Source organism: Akebia trifoliata, chromosome 2 (assembly GCF_017979445.1).
Source record: "Akebia trifoliata isolate Shusen 1 chromosome 2, ASM1797944v1, whole genome shotgun sequence".
Lineage (NCBI taxonomy): Eukaryota > Viridiplantae > Streptophyta > Magnoliopsida > Ranunculales > Lardizabalaceae > Akebia > Akebia trifoliata.
In genome coordinates, this window is record NC_141376.1 from 17,648,676 (window position 1) to 17,674,406 (window position 25,731).

At 37.0% G+C, this 25,731-nt stretch overlaps 1 protein-coding gene across 6 annotated transcripts in view; it reads right to left on the reverse strand.

Moving 5' to 3' along the window:
- Positions 1-25,731, reverse strand: part of LOC147409838 (ubinuclein-1-like) — a 77,313-nt gene that overhangs the window by 23,433 nt on the left and 28,149 nt on the right. For 5 of the 6 annotated variants that reach the window (XM_086431911.1, XM_086431907.1, XM_086431909.1 and 2 more), the window contains 7 exons: positions 14,905-15,004; positions 14,694-14,803; positions 14,464-14,550; positions 14,157-14,282; positions 13,442-13,582; positions 13,278-13,325; positions 4,532-4,633 (listed from right to left, as the gene is read on the reverse strand). In XM_086431911.1, coding sequence (XP_086288037.1) covers positions 4,532-4,633; positions 13,278-13,325; positions 13,442-13,582; positions 14,157-14,282; positions 14,464-14,550; positions 14,694-14,803; positions 14,905-15,004 — 714 coding nt within the window. The remainder of the gene's footprint in view (positions 1-4,531; positions 4,634-13,277; positions 13,326-13,441; positions 13,583-14,156; positions 14,283-14,463; positions 14,551-14,693; positions 14,804-14,904; positions 15,005-25,731) is intronic. The other variant, XM_086431908.1, reaches the window with a different exon arrangement.

Consider the following 25,731-nt stretch of genomic DNA (forward strand, 5'->3'; position numbering starts at 1 on the left):
ATCTTCTACTTTTTTGATCCCTGATTTTCCTTTAATCTACTTTACGTTAGTTAACTTACAAAATCAATGTAATATTCTACAATCTTCTTTCCTTTTTATTGTGTCTTTCAAGATCTCAAGATGAAGAAGATGATTGGTTAGGAGGCGTGAGAAAGATGGATTATACTATTTAATGCGTAATGCATCTGTTTCTGCCTTGTATGCTTCGATTTCACCCCTTTAATGGCACTATCGGTTGGGTCATGTATTTTTATCTAATTTACATCATGTTATTCCTAAGTTGAGTTCAGTGTCAGTTTTAGAATGTGAGGCTTGCCAATTGGGTAAGTATCACCGTAGTTTTTTTCTAGTCGTACTGAGAGTCGTCAATCTAGTCTTTTTATATAATTCGTATGGATATTTGGGGTCTATCAAGAATAAAAATTTATCTGATTTTCATTAATTTGTGGTGTTTGTGGATGATTATTCTTGTATGACAAGGGTCTTCTTATTGAAAGATTGCACTAAATTACTTTGTATTTTACTTACTTTTTATAAAGAAATTCCAGTCAAATTTGGCAAACTAAAGTATCATTTTTTATAAAGCCTTAAAATACATGCAATCTTCTATTTAATCTTTTTGTTCAAATAATGGTATTATCCATCAAACTAGTTGAGTTCATATTTCTCAACAGAATGGTGTTGCTGAGTGAAAACATTGTCATTCACTTGATGTTGCTTGCACCATTATGTTTCAGATACACATACCTAAGTCTTATTAGGGTGATGTTGTCATTACAACTTATCATCTTATTAATTGCATGCCATCATCAATTTTAAATGGTCAATCACATTTTTCTCTAATTGCTCCTCAAATTCATCATTTTGTTGTTACTCCTAGAGTCTTTGGTTGTGTTTGCTTTGTTCACTCATTTGAGTCTGGGTTGGATAAACTTTCCCCAAGATCCATCACATGTGTTTTTCTATATTACTCTCATACAAAAAAAAGATATAGGTGTTATTGTCATGTCACTCAATGGGACTATGTAAGTGTTGATGTGACATTCTTTGACGTTGTGTTTGGATTGAGAGAAATGAAGAGTAGAGAAAAGAAAATAAATGAGTCTCTCTCCATTTCTCTTGTTTGGATTGTTAAGTGAGGAGAGAAGATAAAAGAATTGGAAAGAAGAGAGAAACCCTTTAAAAATATTTTATATTTCCAACTCTGCCCCTAGCTCTCTTTTAAGATATTTTAAAATTCCAAAGTTGTCCCAAGTTTTCTCTTGTCCTGCTACTAAACTTGATGCTGAACAGGGAGAGATTTATCCTGATGTAAGGCATTACCATAGGTTAGTAGGCAAACTAACTACCTAACTGTCACTTGCCGAAATATTACCGTTGTTGTGAGAGTAGTTAGCCATTTTATGCATGCTCCACGACAAATTCATTGAGATATTGTGTCTAGGATACTGAGGTATCTAAAGAGGTCACTAGGCAAAAGATTATTATACAGACCTTCACCTCTTATATCCATTATTGGTTTCTCAGATGCTAATTGGGTAGGGAGTCGAACTAATCGTAGATCTACTTCTGGGTATTGTACCTTCGTGGGAGATAATTTGATGACTTGGCCCAATACAAAATAGCAAATTGTAGCTCATTCTAGTGTTGAAGCAGAATATAGGGTGATGGCACAGATTGCAAGTGAGATGTTTTGGGTTCAGAGTCATCTAAAGGAGACAGGGATTGAAGTTCTTGATAACCAGGCTACTAGTTATATAGCTAGTAATCTAGTATTCCACGAGAGAACGAAACACATTGAGGTTGATTGTCACTTTATTCATGATATGGTGATGGCTAAGAAGATATTTACTCCCTATATTAAGTCGGAAAATCAGTTGGGCGATGTTCTCACAAAACCATTGTCGAGGAGTTCCTATATTACATTTTGTACCAAGTTGGGGCATGTCAGATTTGTATGCTCCAACTTGAGGGGGAGTGTTAGAGTTCTTATTTAATGTCGTGTGGACCCAATACTTAAGCCCACACCACCAACCACATGTTTTTAATATAAAAGAGATGCCGAACCCTATTGGGTGGTGACATACTCATTATCTTCTCTAGTTTCCTCCTCTAATAGACCCATGGGCTAGGTGACAAAGAATGCATACCCGGTATTTGTGTGAGCAAAATTGAAAATAGAAGCTGACCCACTGAGTTGGACCATCATGCGACGAAGTCATTCCAATTCAGAAGCGGAAAAGTTCTCTCTCCCTAGAGGATGCAATCATTGAAGCTAAGATATAGTCACGAAATTAGCAACAGGTGACCCCTGACGAGATGTATTATCTTTTTGGGATCACTACCCTGTCTAGAGGTAGAATTACTAGAAAGCAGGCGAAGATGTAGACCCCAACAAGTATCTCGACTACGGTTCTGACGACTAAAATGATCATACTACAATCTTCGACCGTGTCTGTTTATTTGTCTATCTTCACCAATTTTTTTCGAGCCTATGGTGAACTCCTTTCGACCAACATATACCTAGGACAGAGTGTTAAGTACCGATTGTTGCCTTAGAATCTATACTCTAGCACTCTTAAAGCTAGGATTGAGACCAACAAGGAATCAAAAAACCTTAACAACTCAATTTTAGCCTGGTGAGAAGTTACATTGGCAACATACACACAAGTGAAATCCTCATAATGATCATCTCCTGCCACTTACTCAGTAAAGCACCAAAGTAATCAACCAACGGTTGTTCCCCTTGTCGAATTCCAAACAACTCTTGTTATAACTGATAGAGCTTACAAAAGTTCCCCACTTGCGAATAAGTGTAAGGCACAACATCCCAAATCTCTTTTGTATTTTTTTAAAACATGAAACTCTTGCTAATTTGTGGTTGCATAGCGTATCAACCATGAACTCACCTAAGGTTCTCCCCATGCCACTCATTGTAGGATATATCTATCGTAGAAGGTTCGAGAAGTTGTCTAATGAGGTAGTCATCGTAACCTTATCCCCAATATACATCTTAGCCGAAGTTTTCCACTCTAGGTAGTTCGTCACATCGAGTTCTATAATGGTGATGCATAACTGAGGGTTATGGTTTGTGTAAGTGCTATGGATACCGAAGTAGTCTCTGATAGTGGATCTAAAGAGGAGCACTAGATACTCCCTTAAAAGAAGACATCTCTCAAACAAATGAATCCAAACAAGAGGAAAAAAAACGAAATGGAAGGAAAAAAGAAAAAAAAAAACCTTGAGTAGATCTAGGGTTGGATGATTTTTGGTGGACTAGTATGTGACATCCATTAGAACTTTTTCAATCAATGCAGTGGATCTAGGGTTTGACAACTCGTCTTAGATTCCCTTGATAGACATATGACCACGGTCTGATACCATGTTGAATTCTTAGTTTGTAACTAGTAGAAGATGATTTAGAGAAGAGAAGAAAAAGATTAGGAAAGTAGAGAGAAGAAAATGATAGAAAAGAGATGAACTTCGTTGGTTCGACCACCAACCATATTATATTTATATTGATGGGTTAGAAGCCCTAATTACAACCTATTTGAACCCAAAGAACCAAAGACAACTAAAATGAAATAAAAAATCGACTATGAAAATAAGGGTCGATTGAACGGAATTAATACCCAATTGATCGGATATTAATTCCAACACTGATGAGGACATCATAATTTGTTAACCAACCAACTACTCTGAAAGATCGATTTGTTGGAGAGGGGGAGAACTATAGATATAAGAGGGTCAGGGGCTTAACTGGGGTATGATACACCTAAGGGTGGAGGAAAATATACACTCCCCCTCACCCAATGAAGAAGAGATCAAGCATTCAGAAAGAAATAAAACAAAAGAATGCGAAAAGAAGAAGTTTTATAGGTGGAATTGTAGGTTTTAACGAGCGTTGGTATCATATTGGTCCAGCCCACAATACCAATCTTTTTTCTAAGACAAAAGTTAAAAATTCTCCAATCCAAATATTTTTTATCCGTATCAATAATAGAATCTTCACTTAGATAATCACTAATAACTTGGGGTTATATTCAGTTAATCAAATAAAAAACTACTTTTACAACATTATGTGTCAAATGCATTATTTTGACGTTCTTATGATTGTTTCAAAGCATTTCTAATGTGTATCAATGTGAAAAACATTTTAGTTCTAACTTTCATTTTAAACCCTTAAAAACGGTTTTCTAATAATCTATTTATGAGAAAAACAAAAATTTAATGATTTAAAGTAAATGCTTCGATTACATTTCATTCTGTTTTGATTTTTGAATAAACAGAAATGTTCCAAGTCCATTTCATTCTGTTTTGATTCCATATAGAAAACACAATCTTTTAAAAATGAAAAGCAATAAAAAAATTTAAACAGACTATACAAAAATTTAAACAGACTGCAATGCAACTTTGAGGTCTTGGGTTGAAGGCCAGCTTATCCCCCCCCCAAAAAAAAAAAAAAAAAAAATGCCAAAGAAAACAGGATTATAGAATCTATAAACATGGTAGAAATAGAAAATATCAGTACCTTTTTCCTATTATACAGTGTCCTTTTCCGCTCCTTTGCTCTACAGACAGCACTTTTGATACCATGATTGTCCATGGATCCATTTGGCCATAATTCTGCAAGCTGGATGGGAGATAGAGCAAGGATAACCAAGGTCAGAGAAGACTACTCCAAATAACTGAAGAGCCTATACAATTATTTGCAAGTAATAAAAGAGTGGAATAAGCTGTCAACGATGGCTTTTATAGAGAAACTCTCAAAAAGGACAAAGGCTGGTAAAATAATACAAGAATTACATAAGAAACAAAATTGGCCAACTTCCATTATTAAATTATGAATGACGGATATTCAAGTAGCTTCTGAATGATATATATATATACATATTGGGAAGCGTTCGGAGGCCCTAAAGAGAGCCATAAATCAGCTCATTCCGAAACTTCTAACCCTAGTTTACAAGTTGAAGAATTGTGAACTGTCCGATTTTTATAAACCACTTTTGATGAGGTTAGAAGTTTCGGAATGGGTTGATTTTTGGTGAGGATTATCTCCTCATCATAGAGATCATCCTCACAAAAAATCAGCCCATTCTGAAACCTCTAACCCATACATTTAAAAAATGTTTGGCACAATGGTTGGCTCTCTTCAGGGCCTCCGAACGCCGCCCATATATATATATTTTTTGTGTGCATATATTGTTTTAAATTTTAATCATGGTCTAAAATAGCATAATGTAATGGAAATAGTGGCTACTATATGATAACATCTGAAAATTTGGGAGTTTTACTATGCATACTGTCCATTATTTTATTTTTTTAAATAACTGCCACTATGAAGTTTCCTAACTGTGTTATTTTATTCAAAATACCTGCTGTCATTTATGTTTACACTTCAAAATTTTAAAAAGGATATCAAATTTTATATTCAATTTCTTTATGAAATACATTATTTCAAAAATATATTAATATTCTTTAGGCCGATCACCATTATGTTGAGGTTATAATAGTAATAATGGTAATTTCTCCTGACAATTACAACAATGTAGGGCTGTTTGATAACCATTCTGATAGAATTAATTCCATTTCTTTAAAAAATTCTGTAAAAAACCATTCTAGAAGAAGCCATTTTGAAAGAATATTACCAAACAATTAAAAGTGATTCACGTGAAAAATCTTTTACATAGAATAAAATGTTTGGTAATATTTTTATTTTAGAAATCTTTGTTTTATCATGAGTCAATCAGTCACAAGTTTAAGTAGAACCACCCCCCCATCAGGTACTTAAAAATCCCATCATCAATTCATTGATTAAAAAGTATTTTTCCAACAAAATACATTTGCTACTAAATATTACCCTCTTTTAACTATCTGATGGGGATATCATAGATCATGAACCTATCATATTTGGGCCATAGTTTAGTTTTATTGTTTTACTAGAGTTCGCTTTTGCCTACATCACGGACATCCTCTCTTGGGTTAAGGGGGTAAAAGAGTAAAAAATAAAGTTGGAGGGGTATTATTGAATTTTTTTAAGGTTAAAGCGGCAAAAGATGGAAAATAATCAAGTGGATCAAAGGGGTAAAAAAGGAAATATAAAAAAGTTATAGGGGGTGAAGTGTAAAGGAAATAAAGTGGGTCGCACAAAATTATAGCTTGACACGAGGTTTATCCCTACACACACAAAAATGTAACACTAGGCCCTAAAGTTGGGTTAAGGGTGGTAAAAGCGGAAAAAACTGAAATTGGAGGGGTATTACTAAAAAAAAATTGAGAGTAAAAGGGTAAAAGATGAAAAAACAATAAAATAGATTAAAAGGGTAAAAGAGGAAATATAGTAAAATTAGAGTAGATGAAGAATAAAAGATATAAAGTGGGTCCCAAGAAATTATAGCTTGATGGGATGTTCATCTTACAAAACTGTAGGTGATGGGGGGTTTATCCTAATTGGATTTGTCTCTCACAAAAGTGGACCATACCATTGTCATTAAATTTTTTTGAGGTTAAGAGGCAAAAAATAAAAAAACAATAAAATGAGTTAAAGAGAAGAGATAAAATTAGAGGGAGTGAAGAGGAAAAACAAGAAATTCTGGTGTAGGTCTAATCTATGAGACATTTGAGGGGACATTAATCCCTAACTCAAAAAACACAAAACTATAGCAACTCAGTTGTATTTTATTATATAGATTTTATTTTAGTTATTGGGCTCTAGCTATGGGCCTATTTAATGTTTTGGATCATATTTGTTTTAAAATTAGATTACTATGTATTTTGAATTAGTATGAGAGTTTTTTTCGACTGAGAAAATTTTCTATTTTTGGAAAGTTACCTTGAAGTGCAAGGTAGAGTCAAATTAGAAGTCCATTAGGTTTTAACAAAGTAACTTTTTTATTTAAACAATGTAATAGATTGTTTTAGGAAGAATAGAGTTTATGGAATAAATAATTAGTTTCTATCAATGAGTTTTATGTGTGAATACTTTCCAATGGAGTTTCTTGGTGTCAGTTCTCCATTATCCGTGAGTGTGACTCCAAGGTTCTACCCTTTTATACCTTCTCTCCAGATGCAGAGACATGATTTTCTTGTAGTGGGGGGCAAATTATAGTTAATGGTACAATTGAAGAGCTTGAAGATGAATGGTTTTGGAGAAAAATATTGGAAGTAATTTAGTTATTTTAGTCCTAGTTGTTTTTAAGTAATAGCCTTTATTTTTCTATTTCTTATGTGTAAGGGCATTTTAGTCTATTTACTCTTTTATAAATATAAAAACCTGCCAAGCTCTTAGAAAGAGACTTGACAATTATTCTTCTCAATTCTTCTTGGTATTAGAGCCAAGGAATTTCATCCCCCCTCCTTGATTCCTCTCTTCATTTTTTGCCCCTCCCTCGTTTTCTTCTCTTCTTTATTCCCTAGACCTTAATATCTAACTTAGAGCATCTTTGTTAGACCCACTCCCTTTCGGGGGACTTTTGTTTCTTTTCGTTTCTTAGTCCCTTTATCGCATGTTGCAATAGGGATTTAATCACATGCTACAATAGTTTTTCTACGTTGTGTCTTTTACCCTATAATAAGGTTTCTGCCTTTGATAGGTTTTCTCAATGTTTTTTTGCCCTTTGTTAGGGTTTCTCTCCAAGGTTTTCCAGCTTTTTGTGTCTTTGGAGAGTTCCAGCAGCAACTACAAGAGTTATAAGATCTTGGAACAGCACCTAGGGTGCCTTTGGGAACCTGCGACAGCAATTACAAAGCCTGGGGAGGCTTGTGACAGCAGCAGCCACATCCAGCAAGTCTGTAGGTCGCTTTAAAAGGTTGCGGCAGCAATTATAAAGCCTGTGGAGGTTTGGGACAGCAGCACCTGTAGGTGCCTTTGGAGGCATGCAGCAGCATCTGCAAAACCTCGGAAGGCTTGCGACAACACCTGTAGTGCTCTTGGAGAGCTGCCATAGGCAGCAGCATCTAGGTCTAGCAGCACTTGTAGGTGCCTTTGAAGGCCTGCGGCAGCATCTGCACAGTCTAAGAAGGCTTGCAATAGCACCTGTGGTGCTCTTGGAAAGCTGTGATAGCAGTAATAGCATTTTTTGAGGACTGCAACAACAACTGCAAAGCCTTTGGAGGCTTACGGCAGCACTTAGGGTGCCCGTGAAGTTATGTGATTTTGGTACTGCAAGTTTCTCCTTTAGACCTCCCTTCAAACCAAAGCAATGACTTCGGAAAAACCAATTATGACCTCAATCACCCTTCTTGGGTCTAATTCTTCAGCCCAACGTATTACCATTGCTCGTCTCGATGGTCGGAACTTTCAGTCATGGTCTCGATCTGTGCGACTTTATTTGGATAATAGAAGGAAATATGGATGGTTCTTTGGCACTGTTACTAAATCACTCCTTACTGATCCTAAATTTGAATCATGGGAGATCGACAATTGCACTAGCCTTGGGTGACTATTTAACTCCATGGAGCAGCGCATCTATACTATGTTCATGTACCATGAGATTATCTCATCTTTCTGATCAGCACTTACTCAGACATATGCACATACCAGAAATGACTCGAGAATTTATGAGCTTTATCGAGACATTGCCCAGGCTACCCAAAAGACTCAGAGTGTGGCTGATTACTTCGGATTTCTTCCATCATGTTGGGAGAAACTTTCTCATTATGAGTCTATGACTGAATTGTCTTCAAAGGCAGCCGTGGTTAAGAGGATTGTTTGATATCAGACTTACCAGTTTCTTATAGGTCAATGTCTTGAATTTGAGGCACTTCGGACACAGATTCTCAACACCACTCATTTATCTTCTTTATTTAAGATATTTGCGACCATTGACAGTGATGAGGATCATCGTCGTATTGCTCCTTCTCAAACTCAGGATCGTGATCGTGACATTCTTTCTGCTCCAGCTATAGATCAGATGGCCTTAATTGCCAACTCGAGTTTCTCTGATTCTCGTACTCCAGGATCAAGAAATCGTGGCCGTGGCAACCGTGGTCATGGTTAAGAGAGTGGCCTTACTTGCAGTCATTGTGGGAAAACAGATCATGAGAAGGCCCGCTGCTTGCAACTCTATCCTCATCTGATGCCACGATCTCCTTCCATTCCATCTTTGGGTCAGTCTGCTCCTTGTGTTGCTACAATGGAGTCATCATCCATTCCCCTCATTGTACGCTATAGACTCAGATTGCCACTATTGTCCGGGGTCAAATCCATGCTCACACTCACTCCTTTTCGACTGTGGCCTCAGTTAATATGCCTCCAGGTCAGTCAGTTTGGCTCTACTCCTCTAACATGGGTTATTGATTCTAGTGCCTCTGATCACATAATCGGTAGGTCTAGCCATTTTACTTCTACTTTTCCTACTACTCATAGGGAGGTTCACCTTATTGATGGATCTCTTGCACCTATTCACAGCAAGGGTATCATCCCCTTATCCTCTAGGATTTTCCTAGATTTTGTGCGTCATGTCTCACCTATCTCTTAATCTTGTCTATGAGTAGTATTACTAAATCTATAAATTGCTCAGTTACCTTTTTGTTTTACTCACTATAATCTTTAGGACCTGACTTCGAAAAGGATTTTTGGCAAGGAGTATGAGAAGAATGGGCTGTACTTACTTGGATCTCAGCCTATTGTTGTTCCGACTTCCGTGCTTCCTTCCTCTGAGAGCCACACATTTTCATCTCAAACTCAAGATTTATAGCATGCTCGCTTAGGACATGTCAATTTTCAATACTTATGTTACTATTTTCTACTTTAAAAACTACTTGTAGTGGAAATAAATTTCAATGCTCTGTGTGTGAACTTTCTAAACACACACGTACTTCTTATATTCCTTGTATGCATCAATTGAATGCAATATTTGGTTTAGTTCATTCTGATGTGTGGGAGTCTTCCCTTGTTACTGCTTTTAATGGTCATAGATATTATGTTACATTTATCGATGACAATTCTCGTTGTACTTGGATTTATCTAATGCATTCTCATTTTGAGGTGCTTTATATTTTTGTCAATTTTCTTAAAATGCTTAAGACTTTGTACAATATCCTGTTAAATCTCTTCGATCTGATAATGGGGGGGGGAATTTATATCTGATGGGATTTGCTCCTATCTTCATGAGAATGGTATGTTTCACCAGTTGACTTGTCCTTATACTCTTTGAGCAGAACGAGGTGGCTGAACGTAAGAATCATCACCTCATGAGCATTGTTCGATGTCTTCTTTGAGGAATGCATATTCCTAAAGCATATTGGAATATAACAGTCCTCACTGCAACTTTTCTTCTTAACTGTGTTCTGAGTCGCACCTTAGAGGGACAAATGCCTCTTCATATCCTTCAACTCGATAATATACTTTTCCTCATTACACCTCAAGTCTTTGGGTGCACGTGTTTTGTTTAGGACAAGACTCCTGATTGCACAAAATTGGATGACAAAGCTATTTTGTGCATTTTCTTGGGTTAGTCTTCTGTGTCAAAAGGATATCGATGTTATGATCCAGTTTCTCATCGTGTCATACTTTTAATGTTGCTTTCATTGAAAATGTTTAATATTTTCGTGCCACATCTACTTTGTAGAACTCTTTTACTTTGCAGGACCTGTCTCCTATAGTGCTGCCTTCTCCAATTTTTTTTCCATCTTCGGCGACGCTTAAGGTCTACACTCATCGCCCTCACCTTCCTCCACCTTTGCCAACCTCTTCCTTGGATTCAAGTAAATCCTCTCCTACCTCTATACATATACCTATCCTTATCCCTTCCATTTCTGACTCTCACTTGTTTATTGCCATTCGCAAAGGTAAGCAGGGGTGTGTGACTGATCATCCTATTGCCCAGTTTATTTCCTATCAAAGTCTTTCTTCCTCTTATCAAACCTACCTTGTAGTCACTGATTCTATTCGCGTTCCTTGATCTGTATTAGAAGCTTTGTGAGACCTTCAGTAGACTCTAAAGCTATGACTATTGAGATGGATGCTTTGTAGAAAATAATACTTGGGAGCTCATTACCCTTCCATCTGGGGAGAGGACCATTGGTTATACATGGGTCTTCATTATGAAATATCTTGTTGATGGGACTGTTGATCGGTATAACACACGCCTAGTTGCTAAGGGGTTTACACAGATTCCAAGAAAAGATTTTGGTGCCACGTTTGCTCCCATCTCCAAACTTTCTATTGTTTGACTTCTTATTTCTTTAGTTGTATGTCACTCCTGGCTACTTTACCAATTCGATGTGAAGAACGCCTTTATGAATGGTGATTTGATTGGGGTTATTTATATAAACCCCATCCTGCTTTCGTCTTCAGGGGGAGTATTCTAGGAAGGTATGCCGCCTTCTTAAATCTCTGTATGGCTTGAAGCAGTCCCTACGAGCCTGATTTCAACGTTTTTTCCGAGGTTATTTTATCTATGGAGTTTTCTAGATGCCACTCAGATCATACCTGTTTTGTTCATTGAGGAGTAGATGGTTGTTGCACAATTTTCTTGGTTTATGTAGATAATATTATTGTGACTGGTGATGATGCACAGTGAATTTATAGAGTTAAGAAGTTATTGGACCGTGTTTTTGGGGGTTAAGGACTTGGGTCCACTCAAGTACTTGGGGATAGAAGTGGTTCACTCTCGTCGTGGTATTTCGCTAACTTAGTGTAAATACACTTTGGATCTTCTTTAGGACACTGGGATGCTTGGTTGTTGTCCTACCTCCTCCCCTGTGGATCAGAATCATCGTCTGCATGCTAAACTCTGGTGATCTTTTATTGGATCCTTCTTCTTATTAAAGACTTGTAGGTTGTCCGATTTATCTAACACTAGACCGAACTTGTCTTTGCGGTTAGTGTGGTCAGTTAGTTCATGCATACTCCGCGTACTTCTCATCTTGATGTTGTTTATCGTATTCTTCATTAAATTTGGTTAGAAATTTAAGAAAAAGATGTCATTTTTAATTAGTCTAAAGAGAAGGTCCAATAAAGAAGCAATGTCATCTTCAAAAAAGTTGGGGGGAGGGGGGGATTGGAGAGAGGCAAGGGGGTGGGGGGGAAATAGGGTATGTAAGTAGTTGAAAATACAATGTATCTCAAACGTTTGTGGGGGCAATTGTCCCCCAGTACCTCCTTACTAGATCTGCCCTTACTTCTCTTTCTCTCTTCTAATCTTATTTCTCTTTTCTTGATTTTATTTTATTTTTCTAGTTCTTGATTTTCTCAAATTCTTAATTCCCCAAACTTATTTATTTTGTTTTCTTTATCTTAAACCTTTTACTCTATAAACTCAAACCACTAACCTTAATTGAAAAACGTCGCAATTAAACTCCACAAACCAAACCATGTTGGGTTTAACCTATATGATAACCCTACAGTAACCTAAATCCAAACCAGATTCCCTACCCCCTGACATATCTTCTTCCTTACCGTCTTGCATAACTACCCAAAATTGGAATCACTCTGCTAACACAATTGCAACCTATCATTCCCAAGAGTAACACCAAATAAGATCTCACTAGCCCTTTCAAGACCTTAACTCAGCCACCAAGTCACCAAAGTAACCTTTCCAAGCCTCAAACGTAATGTTCTCTAAAAATTAAAAATATGCTTTTGAATAGACGATCTCATTGTTCATAGTTCATGCAAAGTATGAACTATGAAAAATATGATCTCACAAGCCCTTTCAAGACCTTAACTCAGCCACCAAGTCACTAAAGTAACCTTTCCAAGCCTCAAATGTATAGTTCTATAAATATTAAAAATATGGCTTTTGAATAGACGATCTCATTGTTCATAGTTCATGCAAATGTTCTTAGAATAGATGTAAGTAGGGTTTATAATATATATAGGTCGGGTTCCGTTGACTCAAGAAATGACACAAGATCTTGACCGTGCAAACACAAAATCTAACGGTAGCATTTAAAGTATTTCTACAAAGAACCTAAACAATCACAACAATTCAAACTACAATTCAACCATCACTCTCAAATGAGTTGTTTTGTGTTTCTTGTTTTTTTTTTTTTTTTTTTCTGCTTTTACAATGATATATTGTATTTCTTTTTTCATTGTAAAATTATTTATTACATGCTATTTTACCAAATTCCATCAACAACTCTCATAATTGTATTATGAGTTTGATACCTCATAATCCATTATGAAAATGGTTACCAAATGGTCACAAGACCTTGGTTTTTAATTAAAAAGTAAACAATTAAGAGATCGGTCCGGTCCAGCTAAGCCCTCGACCATGGACAATTACATAATTAAGACAACAATCAAGAAACAAGTATGTATGAACTACCTCCACATAAAGTTTTCTGATTTGCGGACCCTTGTCTTCATCCATCCCCTGGAACCAATCAACAAATAAGATACCAAGAGAACAGTTTATAAAAGCAAGGGCTTTTTAAAAAAAAAATAAAAAAAAAATCAATAATTAGAGACCTCCCTAATGAAAATCAGTACCTCAACATATAGATCATAGAGATCGCATATCTTGTCCTCCACTGCGTCATCCATACTATGCCTTCCTTCACTAACTTGTGTCTCGTCCAAACCAAGTACTTCTTGAAAGTCATCAGAAGCTCCACCTAGTTGCTCTGCAACCTATGAAAATGATACACGAAGGCATTAATTTGCAGAGCAGTGGTTCGGATTTAATTATTACATAAGATAATGGAAAAAAAGAAAAAGAAAAAAACACATTTATGGTCACATCAAAGGAATGCCCTTCACAATATAATAAACTAGAGTTTGCCCATTCCCTTGGGGGTTAAAGGGGTAAAAGAGAAAAAATAATAAAATGAGAGGGGTATTATTAAAAATCTTTGGGGTTAAAGGAGTAAAAGAAGAAAATAGTAGTTAGAGGGGTATTATTGAAAAAAAGGGAGGGAGGAGGGGGGAGGAGAGGAAAGACAATAAAGTTGAGGGGTGAAGAGGTAAGGTAATTAAGTGGGGCTCACAAAAAGGGGTGGATGGGACGTTTATCACCCATAACAATAGCAACTGTGGGACCCACAGTTGCGTTTTATTATATAGATTAAATCCTCCAAAATGACCTTCAACTTTCCAAGTGTTGTTAAAGCTGAAATTTGTGAACAATCCATAAAAGAAAATAATGTTTTCATCCATGACCTACCAACATTAAAGCATAATAGAAATAACTTTGTTCATTATCTACCTCGGACTTTAACAAGGGGCTCCGTGTTCTAATCATTTCGACAACCTCTTTTTTTATTTGTTGGAACCTATCATCTTTCTCTTGCTTTGCTGACAATCCCAACTCAACCATCTCCTTCAAATTTCTCTATGCCAACAACATGTAAGGTTAGTCCATGTCAAAGCATTAAGCAGTAGCAAACCCATAATCTATTAGAAGTTGGTTTTATCCCTTGGGGAAAACTCATTAAAAAAATATTAATAACAGAAATGAAAAATAAAGTGGAAGTTATCGATGAGCCATCAGTTCATTTCTTGTAATAGACTACCTTCAATGTTTTGAGCTGCACTATGTGGCCAAGTATACTCATAAGGTGCTTAATTAGCTCATCTGATATTTTTCCTTGGCTTGACTGCTGCAACGGCCAAAAGAAATGGCTTAAAATATTTCCAAAGACTTCATGTGTAGAAGAAATAAACTCCGAAAACAAATCCGTGAGATCCTAGAAACAATATCTTAAATTGAACTTGAAATACTCAATAAACCACTTTCCAGTACCGCTAGTCTAGCAACTTTTGCAAGCTTCAGTTTTACTTCACGAGGCAATCTCCTTTTGACTGCTTGGGATGAAGTATCAGCATCCTGTACTTCCAAAATCTGTGGTCTTGCTGTAATGAAATCATTGTTTCATACATAGGAGAAACTAATTTACATGGAAATAATCCGTAATTAAGGATGATTATAAATTCGCAATTATTTCAAAACTTACATTCTGCAACTATATTTTCCAATTCCCTAATGGCTCTTTCAAGCATTGTGCCTTTGGGCCTAACACTAGAACCTTCCTTTACATGCATGGATGGAGTCCTCTGCAGAAGATAAGATTAAAAATTAACACCAACAATATAGCTTCCAAGCCACAATAGAAGGCATTATATAGACAAGTATCATAGTAACAAAATTCGGATTTGGCAATTATTCGGTAAGGGATCAATTCTGTTAATTCAGATAAATTTCGGTGACTTAAAAATGAATTTTTTTTTAATGTATCTTTCAAATCAGTTCATTTTTCATGTATTTCAATAATTAAATCCAAATTAAAGAATTTATCATAATAATAAAAATAAATTTTTTATTGATAATATGTAAGATATTAATAGTTAGAAGTTTAATAGGAGGATTTAATTGATCCATCTAAATCATTTGAATCTGAAGAAAAATTTCCTGGGTAAGGGGCATTAAGACCATTTGAATTTTTATAAGGGGCATTATGAAAAAAAAAAAAGATTTTCGTGGGTGAGGCAATAAGAAAACATTTTTCTTTTTTCCTAAGTAGTTAAGAAACTGCTAGCAATGGCATATAAAAGGAAGTTCGTACCATAGCCTACAAGGTCTATAAAGTAATTGCCCCTTAGTTTCTTACCAAGAGAGAAGAGCATAGAAGCGTAACATAAGCCGAATTTACCAACTATTGTTATAAATCGGGCGAATTAAGGATTTAATTGGTGATTCAACTACTAGTACGGTTAATCGCTGATTTAATCGGTCGACCTTTAATTCTGCGCATTTATCCGAATTTTATCGGAAGTTCGACGAATTTTGTGACTATGACAAGTACACAGTTTTAAGTGGAAAAAAAAAGGGCATACATTTATAAATTTCCAACTTGCCGGGTGTGGACACCGGAATTTCGTCATTTCGAAATATCCCTCCACTTTGGGGGGTTTTGGAGTCGCCACCTTTGAGGGCCCAATGCAATTTTTACAAAAATTTTTTAGGCATTTTGCGTCGAGGGCCCGGTCAAATTTGGGTGTTTACACCGGGGGTGTTGAGTAGATTAAAAAATACCAACAATATAGCTTGTCGGAGGCGTTGAGTAGCATACATTAAAAAACTTCCAATGCTATAGTGACGAAGGTGTTAAGTAGATTGATCTCTAGAGTGATCAATATAAGGGCCTTGCCAGGGTTTAGGATTAATGAGGCTAAGCCTTTGGTTTCCCATCTACAGTTTGTTGGTGACACGTTAGTGTTCCTTGAGGAATCAAAGATCAATTGAGATTTTTTAGAGCTCTGTTGTGTTTCTTTGAGGCAATTTTGGGTTTTGCACATAACCTCCAAAAAAGCAAATTGTTTGGGTTGGGGCAACGTCTGATCTCCCAATCTTTAGCAGCCATTTTGGGTTGTCATTCTGAAGTCCTTCCTTTCTCGTATTTAGGTTGTCCTCTATATGCCCCTTATACTAGCACTAAGATTTGGGATCAGGAGATTGAAAGATTAGGGAAGAGGATCAATTCATGGAAAGCGAGATATCACTCGAAAGGGGCCAAGTAAACTTTGATCAAGAGTACATTAGCAAGCATTTCAATCTACTTCCTCACATTATTTTTGATTCCGAAGGCGGTCGAGGCCAAAATTGATAAACTAACGCTGCACTTCTTATGGAATGATAACGATGGGAATCAAAATTTCATCTGGCAAAGTGAAAAATCATTTGCTCCCCAAAAATGAATGGTGATTTGGAAATTAGAGTAGAAGAACAAACAAGGCCCTTTTGGGCAAGTGGCTTTGGAGGGTTTAGTGAGAAAAGATGAAGTTTGTGGAAGACAGTTCTAAGAGCGAAATATGGTGATAAAAAGTTTAGATGGGAGAGTGGGGAAGCAAATTCTTCCTATAGTCATAGTGTGGAAAGGAATTCTAAAAGTGTCTTAAGAGTTCAACAAGGGGATTAATTTTAATGTGGGGAAAGGTAACAGTGTGAGATTTTGGGAGGATATGTGGTGAGGTAACTCGTCTTTATCTCTTCGATACCCTTCTCTTTATGCAGCTACTTTTAAAAAAAACCAACGGTGCAAAATTGTCTGATTCGCAATGGGCATGAATTTTTCTGGGACCTAGGTTTTTGAAATATTCTAATGACTGGCAAATCAATGAGGTGTCATCATTTCTTGACCTTATAAACTCCGATCATTTTGCTGAGAATGAGGAAGATCGCAGAAAGGTGTGTGAGAAAAGACAACAGATTCATTGTTCATTCATTCCATAACGTAAAGCCTTCTTTCAATTTTACATTCCCAGAAGATGCAATTTGGTCTCCTCTTGTCCCATCTAAAATTACATTCTTCATTTGGTTAGCTTCCCTTGGGAGAATTTTTTTTATTTATTTATAGATTAATGCAATTTGTATTAAACGTGGTCGAGATGACCGACAAGAAAGAGTACAAAGAAAGTAGACCAACCTTACAACTAATGTAATCTACAAACCCAATCCGATCTCCCCATAAAGTCCTCAAAGAAGACTCCTTCGAACTCTTCAAAAACTTTACACCAAGAAAAAAAACAAACCTTTGGTAGACACTAAAATTTCCTCGAAAGAGACTTCCTTCCCATCAAAGACGTGACGATTCCTTGCTTTCCAAACACCCCAACAAACAACAAATGGAGTAATGGACCAAAATATGTGTTTTGCCGATGGAAAAAAGTAACCCCTACTCAACCAAGGCTCGAAGAGAAATTTCTTCGAACCGGGAAGGCAACCCACTACACCAAAGAGATCCCAAAAGTATTGCCATAACTCTATAGTCATCGGACAGTGCAATAGTAGGTGGTTCCCCTACACATGGACCAAAAAATCAAAGTGCAAAAACCCTTATGAATGAGCCCATCCAGCGAAAGAATGTTGTCCCAAGCCACCATCCAAATAAAAAACACAATCTTCAAAGGAACTTTCAGCCCCCAAATAGTTGTCACAGGGAAGGCAAGCCCTCCATCCTCCTATAAAGATCTATAATAAGAACTCACTGAGAATAGCCCATCCTTTGATACACTCCATACCCTCATATCCTCCAAGTCAATGGGAGTGGAAATCTTCGTTACTGAACATGTCGAGGAGGCTAACTCATCCACCTCCCTAAAATTAAACGCCCTTCTGAAAACGTAATCCCAGCCAACCATCCCGTTATTTACCACCAAGAAATTAGAGATTGGAGCTCCTTTCATTGAAGACAAACTCAAAAAGAAATGAAAATCTGTCCTTTAAAACAACATCCCCACACCAAAGATCCTCCCAAAACCGCATTCGTCTACCATATTCCACCTTGAACCTGACTATCTGCTGAAACAAATGCAGAGTCTTCAAGGTCCCCTTCCACACTCCACACCCAAAAAAGTCCCGATTCAACCCATTTTCCCACCCGAACTCACTATCCCCAAATTTTGCCGCCACCACCTTCCTCCACAAATTATTTGTTTTCACCCCAAATCTCACTTACCCAACAAGGCTTTATTCATAACCCCTAGCCTATACATCCCCAAACCCTTTTTACATTTAGGAGAGCAACCCCCTTTCCAACGAATGAGATGAAATTTTCTCATCGCGAAGGAAATCCTGAAATCGTTTTTCTAGTCTGGCTTCATCACTGGCGGGCATTTGAATAGAGAAAGGAAATACACCAGGTACTAGATAATGTGCACTTTAGCAGTGTCAACTTACGCCCTTTAGATAAGAACTTCATTTTCCAACAACTCAATCTCTTATGCAGCTCCCAACAATCAGATCCCACAATCTTACTATTATAAGAAGCACCCAACGAGAAGCCCAAATAGGACGAAGGTAAGGTCCAAACCTAAAACCAATGGTTGTCGTTAACTACTCCAGATCATCAACTCTCCTAACTCCAAACAATTTTCTTTTCTGGAAATTAACTGGACCACTTGGGAGAATTTTAACTCTTGACAATCTAATTAAGCGCAGTCTCTCAACTACAAACTTTTGTTTTCTTTGCAAAAATAACAGGGAATCATCTCTTAATTCATTGTCCCTTCTCTGTCGGGATTTGGTCATACTTACATTCTCTTTTTTAGTTGGAGTGGGTGTTTCCAAAGGAGGACCCATCTCTTTTCTTGGATGGACTCATAATGTATTCTCCATAAGAAGAGATTTTTGTGGGCTATTCTTCCCTTCGCCGTGTCTTGGGGGCATTGGAAAGATGTGAATAGAAGGGAGTTTTAGGGTGAGAAAATAGGGTCCCTAAAGAGGTGAACCTGGATATTTTGGTATTATTGTTCTTTTGAAGCAAGTTATGCAAAGACTTCAAAGGAATGTTTTCGTGGATTGTCTTTAGGTGGGAGGCACCATGTAGTGTCTAATTAGTTTGCGGGTTTGACGGCATTTTGGCTTTGTTTTTGTATTTTCTTTTATTCTTTGGTTTTGTTTTGTACCCTTTTTTGAAAAGAAGCCATCTCGATCTCTTGTTTTTTTGTTTGACAAAAATTTACACTCATAAAAAAAAAAAAAAAAAAAAATTCCAACTTATCCAAACATTTTTGAATTTTCAAGAAATTAGGAAAAATATTTGAAGTATAACATTAACATTAGGAAATGCACATAAACCAATATAATCAGGCATTCCAGCTGGCCACAGAACATCACAGAGTCTACCAATGAACGTTTTCATCTACCCTACACAAAATAGATTTTTAATCAATAAAATATATGAAAACAAATCTCCCCAAAGGTTCTAAAGCACAATAAATAAGAATCTCGCTAGAAACACCCAAAAAAATTTTCTCAAAAAGGAGAAATCCTTCTAAATAGCTTTTCTTAACTGAAGACAAAAGTCCACAAAGATGGACGACCAAAGATATTGGGATTTAACCTTCATCATAATCGTCCTTAAGCAGTTTTCCTTATTCTTGAATATCTAGCTATTCTCAAACTTAGATATGGTCCAAGCACACAAGAAAGGGAAGAGCCTTCCAACGTTGCCTTTATTTGAATATGTTATGTTTAGTTTTATGTCTTTATGTTATGTTTCTAGATTTTTCCCTGTAAGGGCATTTATGTCCATTCACTCATTATTATAAATACTCTGCCGAGCCCTCATTGGGACTTGACAAGTCTTCTTTTACAATTCATCTTGGTATCAGAGCCCTAGAGGCTCCATCAACAGCCCCTTCTTGGCTTTTCCTCTTCGGTTTTGAGATCTTGAAGCATCAACTCCACCCACCTTTCTTCTCTTCCCTTCCTTTCTCTCATCATTTTTTTAGACCTAGAGACTAAACCAACCTAACAGGAGTTTCGTTAGGGTTCCCCCTTCGGGTTTTTTTCCTTTTTTTATTCTCCTTGGTTGAGATCTCTTCATCGCACAATGCAATAGTAATGCAATAGAGGGTTTCTTTTTTATCCTCGACAAACCTAGGTGGCTGCGATGATGGCTGAGATGGGCTAGGCTGGGTTGTGCAATAGTGCTGCCAGCTATTTTTGTGAGGTAGACCTGTGGTCTGCAATATGGCTGAGGTGTGCGACAGCAGCGGTGGCTGCTTTGGATGTGCTTGACTGTATTTGCGATAGGGATGAGTTGTGTGGTGCTGTTTTTTGAGATAGGGATGGGGTGGCTGATGTTTGCGAAAGGGCTGGGATGTTGACAACAAGATTGATTGCTGGTTTTTGCATCTAATAGGCAGCTCATTATCCCTCCTTGATCTCGCATCATGACTTGCTGCAATTGCTGGTTTTTGCTCCGGCTTCTATGCTTCCTTCCTCTGGGAGCCATATTTTTTTTTTTTTTAGTCTTTAGATTTGTGGCATGCTCACTTAAAACATGCTAATTTTCAACACTTATGTTCTTTATTTCCTACTTTAAAAAATTCTTCTAGTGGACACAAGCTTTAGTGCTCTCTGTGTGAGCTTTCTTAACACACATAATTTTTATATTCCTCGTATACATCAATTTAATACAATGTTTGATTTGACTCATTTCGATGTGTGAGGGTCTTCTCCTATTATTGTTTTTACTAGTCATCGGTATTATGTTACATTTATAGATGACTATTCTCGTTGTACTTAGGTGTATTTGATAAAAGTCTCGTTCTGAAATGCTCCCTATTTTTGTTAATTTTCTTAAAATGACTCCGACACAGTACAATATCACTGTCAAATCTCTTCGGTTTGATAATAGAAGGGAATATAATTTTTATAAAATTCGCTCTTACCTTTATGAGCATGGTATGCTCCATCAGTTGACTTGTCTCTACACTCCTGAGCAGAACGGGGTGGCAGAACACAAAAATCGCCACCTTATGAACATTGTCCGTTGCCTTTTTCATGGAATCCATGTTTTTAAGTTATACTAAAATATGACAGTCCTGATTGAGGCTTTTCTTCTTAATTGTATCCGAAGTCGCACCTTAAGGGGACAGGTGTGCCTCTCTATGTTCTTCGTCCTAATAACACCCACTTTCCTATTACACCCAAAGTCTTTGGGTGCACTTGTTTTGTTTAAGACAGGACCCCTCATCGCACAAAATTAGATGACAAAACCATTCAGTGTGTTGGGTTACTCATCTACCTCAAAGGGGTATCGGTGTTATGATCCTGTTTCTCATCATGTTATACAGTCTCTTGATATCACTTTTTTTGAAAAAATACCCTACTTTTGTACATCTTTGCAAGACTCTTTTTCTTTGCAGGATCCTTCTCCTATAGTATTGCTTTCTCTGGTCTTCTACATCTTTGTTAACGCTACACGTTTACTCTCATCGCCTTCGCCCCTCTCTAACCTTGCTAACCTCCTCCTTAGACTCATGTATATTCTCTCCTACCCCTGCCCCTATCCCTTATGTTTTCGACTCACTTACCTATTGCACTTCAGAAAGGTAAGTGTGGGTGTATTATTGATCATCCTATAGACCAATTTGTTTCCTATTAGGGACTCTCTCCTTATCAAACCTACCTTACTGCCATTAATTCTATTCAAGTTCCCCGGTCTGTTTCAGAGGCTTTACGAGATCCTCAGTGAATTGTAACTATGACTGTTGAGATAGATATTTTGCAGAAGAATCCTACCTTGGAGCTTTTTCCCCTTCCCTTTGGGGAGCGGACTGTTGGTTGTAAATGGGTTTTCACTATCAAGTATCTCGTGGATGGCACCATTGATCAATACAAGGCCCACATAGTAGCTAAGGGATTTACGCAGACTCCAAAAAAAGATTTTTGTACTACATTTGCCCCTATAGCTAAATTTTTTATGATTCGCCTCCTTATTTCTTTAGCTGCATGTCATTCATGGCCTCTTCATCAATTCGATGTAAAGAATGCCTTTCTAAATGGTGATCTAACTGAGGTCATCTATATAGATGACCCCCCTCCTGGGTTTCTTCTTCAAGAAAGGTATTCTAGGAAAATACGTCGCCTTATCAAATCTCTGTATAACCTGAATCAGTTTCTACGAGCCTGGCTTTAACGTTTTTTTGAGGCCATTTTATCAATGGAGTTTTCAGATGTCACTCAGATCATACATGTTTTGCTTGTCAAAGTTTGGATGGTTATTGTGTTATTATTCTGGTTTATGTGGATGATATTATCCTAACTGGAGATGATGCCCAGTGGATTGACAGGGCAAAGATGATATTGGGTCGTGCTTTTGAGATCAAGGACTTGGGTCCTCTTAAGTACTTCTAGGGATAGAAATGGCTCGCTCTCACCGTGGGATTTTGCTATCCTAAAGCAAATACACATTGGATCTTCTTCAGGACACCTGTATGCTTCGTTGTCGTCCAGTTTCCTTTCATAAGGATTAGAATCGTCTTCATGCCGAATCTGACATACTATTATCTAATCTCTTTTCTTATCAAAGACTCGTAGGCCGCCTGATTTATTTGACTAACACTAGACAAATTTGACTCTTGCGGTCAGTTTGATCAATTAGTTCATGCATACTCCACGCACTTCTCACCTTAATGTTGTTTATTTGCTGTTTGAAGTCGCGTCCAGGTCTTGGCCTCTTTTATTCAACCATTGTTCTACTTCATTTGTCTTACTTCACTAACGCTGATTATGCTGGTTCTATTATTGATAGGAGATCTACTTCTGGTTTATGTACTTTCCATGGTGGTAACATAATCTCGTGGAAAAGTAAGAAATAGAATGTGATTTCTCGCTTTTGTGCTAAAACTGAGTATCGAGATATGGCCCTTGACAGAGCTGGGATTTTCCGTTTCTAATTCCTCCATATTATTTTGGGATAACAAGTCTACTATTATACTTGCTTTTGACTCTGTCCTTCACGAGAGAACCATGCTTATTGAGGTTGATGTTCACTTTCTCAGGGAGAAAGTTCGATCTAATCTGTTTTAGACAGTATTTGTATCTACTTTAGATCAACTTGCCGATATGCTTCAGAAGTCTATTGGTCCTTCTGTCACCAACTCTCATCTTGTAAAGCTAGGCTTAGTTGATATATTGGCACAAGCTTGAGGGGGAGTATTGGAATATGTAATAGTTAGTTTTATGTCTTTATGTTATGTTTCTAGATTTTCCCCTTTAAGGGAATTTATGTCCATTCACTTTTATTATTATAAATACTCTACCAAGCCCTCTTTGGGACTTGACAAGTCTTCTTTTACAATTCTTCTACCTCTTTCAAAAAAAAGCCTTTGAGAACCAATCTTCAAACAATTCGACCACTATTCTAAGTTAATCTTCTCAAGGAAAGTTTCAATCAGAAGAAAACATGAGATAGTCTCGACCGAAGCATTCAACGTTTCGGGGTTATTATTCCGTTACAATTTTGGCTGAAATTGGAATGTCCTACTTACACCAAAAAATTCTAAAACTGCATGAAATTCTAACCATGATTGCCATGGCATTGATATCCCAATTAATAAAATTTCTCTTGGTATCCAAATTCAAAGATATTTCATTTTCTTCCTTACAAGGCACTAACTGATGGTTGCAACTTTTCAATTGGAAAAGACATATATTCAGAAAATTTCCAAATTGAATATATAGTCTGCACACAAAATGCCCTCCCAAAATCTATCCAAGTCTGGGAATCAACTTCAACGGTTTCCATCACAAAAAATGCCATGGCGTTAGCAGTACACTGTTTAAAACATCACCCCCACAAGAGGTAAATGGGAAAGTTGAAGAAACAATTATTATCACAAGCATGACATTTATAATCAATCACCATTCTTCAACATGCTCTTTGTTTCCTCCCCAAACCTTGAAGAGCATTATTCATTCCCTTGCAACGCTTACAATACCCCCCCCCCCCCCCCCCCCAAAAAAAAATATATATATATATATATATATATAAGAAAAGAAATCCCCCAAATGAATAAATCTTCTTCCAAAAACACCAACTGTCCTCTTGAACATCAAAATGGTTGGATAAAGTTCAATTCCATCTTGTAACATGATTCAAGATGAAAACAGACGGCAACTTTCATGTATGGCAGCCCAAGCATTGCACACTTCACACTACTCACCAATTACTTATGGACCAAATTGATAGACTCAAGATAACTTCAAAGCCCTAAGAACACATTTCAAATATAAGAGATGATCCCCTAAAGCATCCATCAAAACAATAATGTCATTTGCAAACTTAAGAGGAAACACAACTGGCCCCACTTTACTGACCTTCAAATTACTTATTATTCCCCCAGAAATAATCTTGCATATCATCTACTCATTCTTTTTGCCAAACTTTGAAGTATCAATCCATTTTGCTATGTCTCGGCTAGATGCTAAAAAACCCAGATTTGTTTTTAAAATTTAGTGGGATTGGGGTAGGGAACAATACAATTGGAGATTCTCCAGTTTATACCATACTGTTTCAGTCAAGATGTCACAGTTTTTCAACTGATTGGAACATACCTCGAGAGTCGAGAAAATTCCATAAAATTAGAGAGAAGTCAATTGTACAAGAAACTTGGGAGTTGACTAATTAAATTCAAAAGATAGGCGATGAGAAGAGATCTTGGTACAAGACTTGAAGGGGATTAAATAAAAAAGAAAACTTTGAAAAACATTTAAGTGATCCAAAAGAAAGCAAACAAAGTAGTAACTCAAGCACCATAGAAATAAATCGATGACAAACTATGGGTAGGTTATTAACAAGGGTTACCAAGATCCGCTCACAAGAAGAGGAAATAAGATCAAGTTAGATGTGTTGACAAACCATTTATCCCGAAAGACCAATCTATTGGGGAAAGGCGCGACTATGAATATAAGAGGGTCACGGGTCAAACTGGGACACGATACGTGAGCACGTGACACCCGGGAGCAGAAGTGGATAACACAACACTCAACACCCTCCTTCACCCATAAGGGTGGAAAATTCCTTCAAGGGACCTATACGAACCTTGCGCTCTGATGTCAATTTGCAATCCTTGAAATTCTTGCTTAGTTAGGGCATTTCCCTACTAGCTTTAATATTAAGAAAAAGAAAAGATTACAGATTTGGAGAATTTACAAGTATATCATTTTTTTATAGGTAAAAAGAATGTATTAAAGAAGAAAAGAAATGTACAAAGGGAGGACGAGACATCCCGCCTGAGAAAAAAGAAAACAAACAACAAAGAAAATGGCTAATCCTCCAAGCTACAAGTATACCGTCATACTCTACAAACACCAAAACTACTAAGCACACACCCATAGACAAACACCAAATGCCTAACAACACTCCCCATCAAGCTAGAGTATAAACATCAAACATGCCTAGCTTGACAATGACATCCTGAAGGATGGAAGGTCTAATTGCTTTGGTGAATATATTTATGAGCTGATGAGAGCAAGACACATGTTGCAA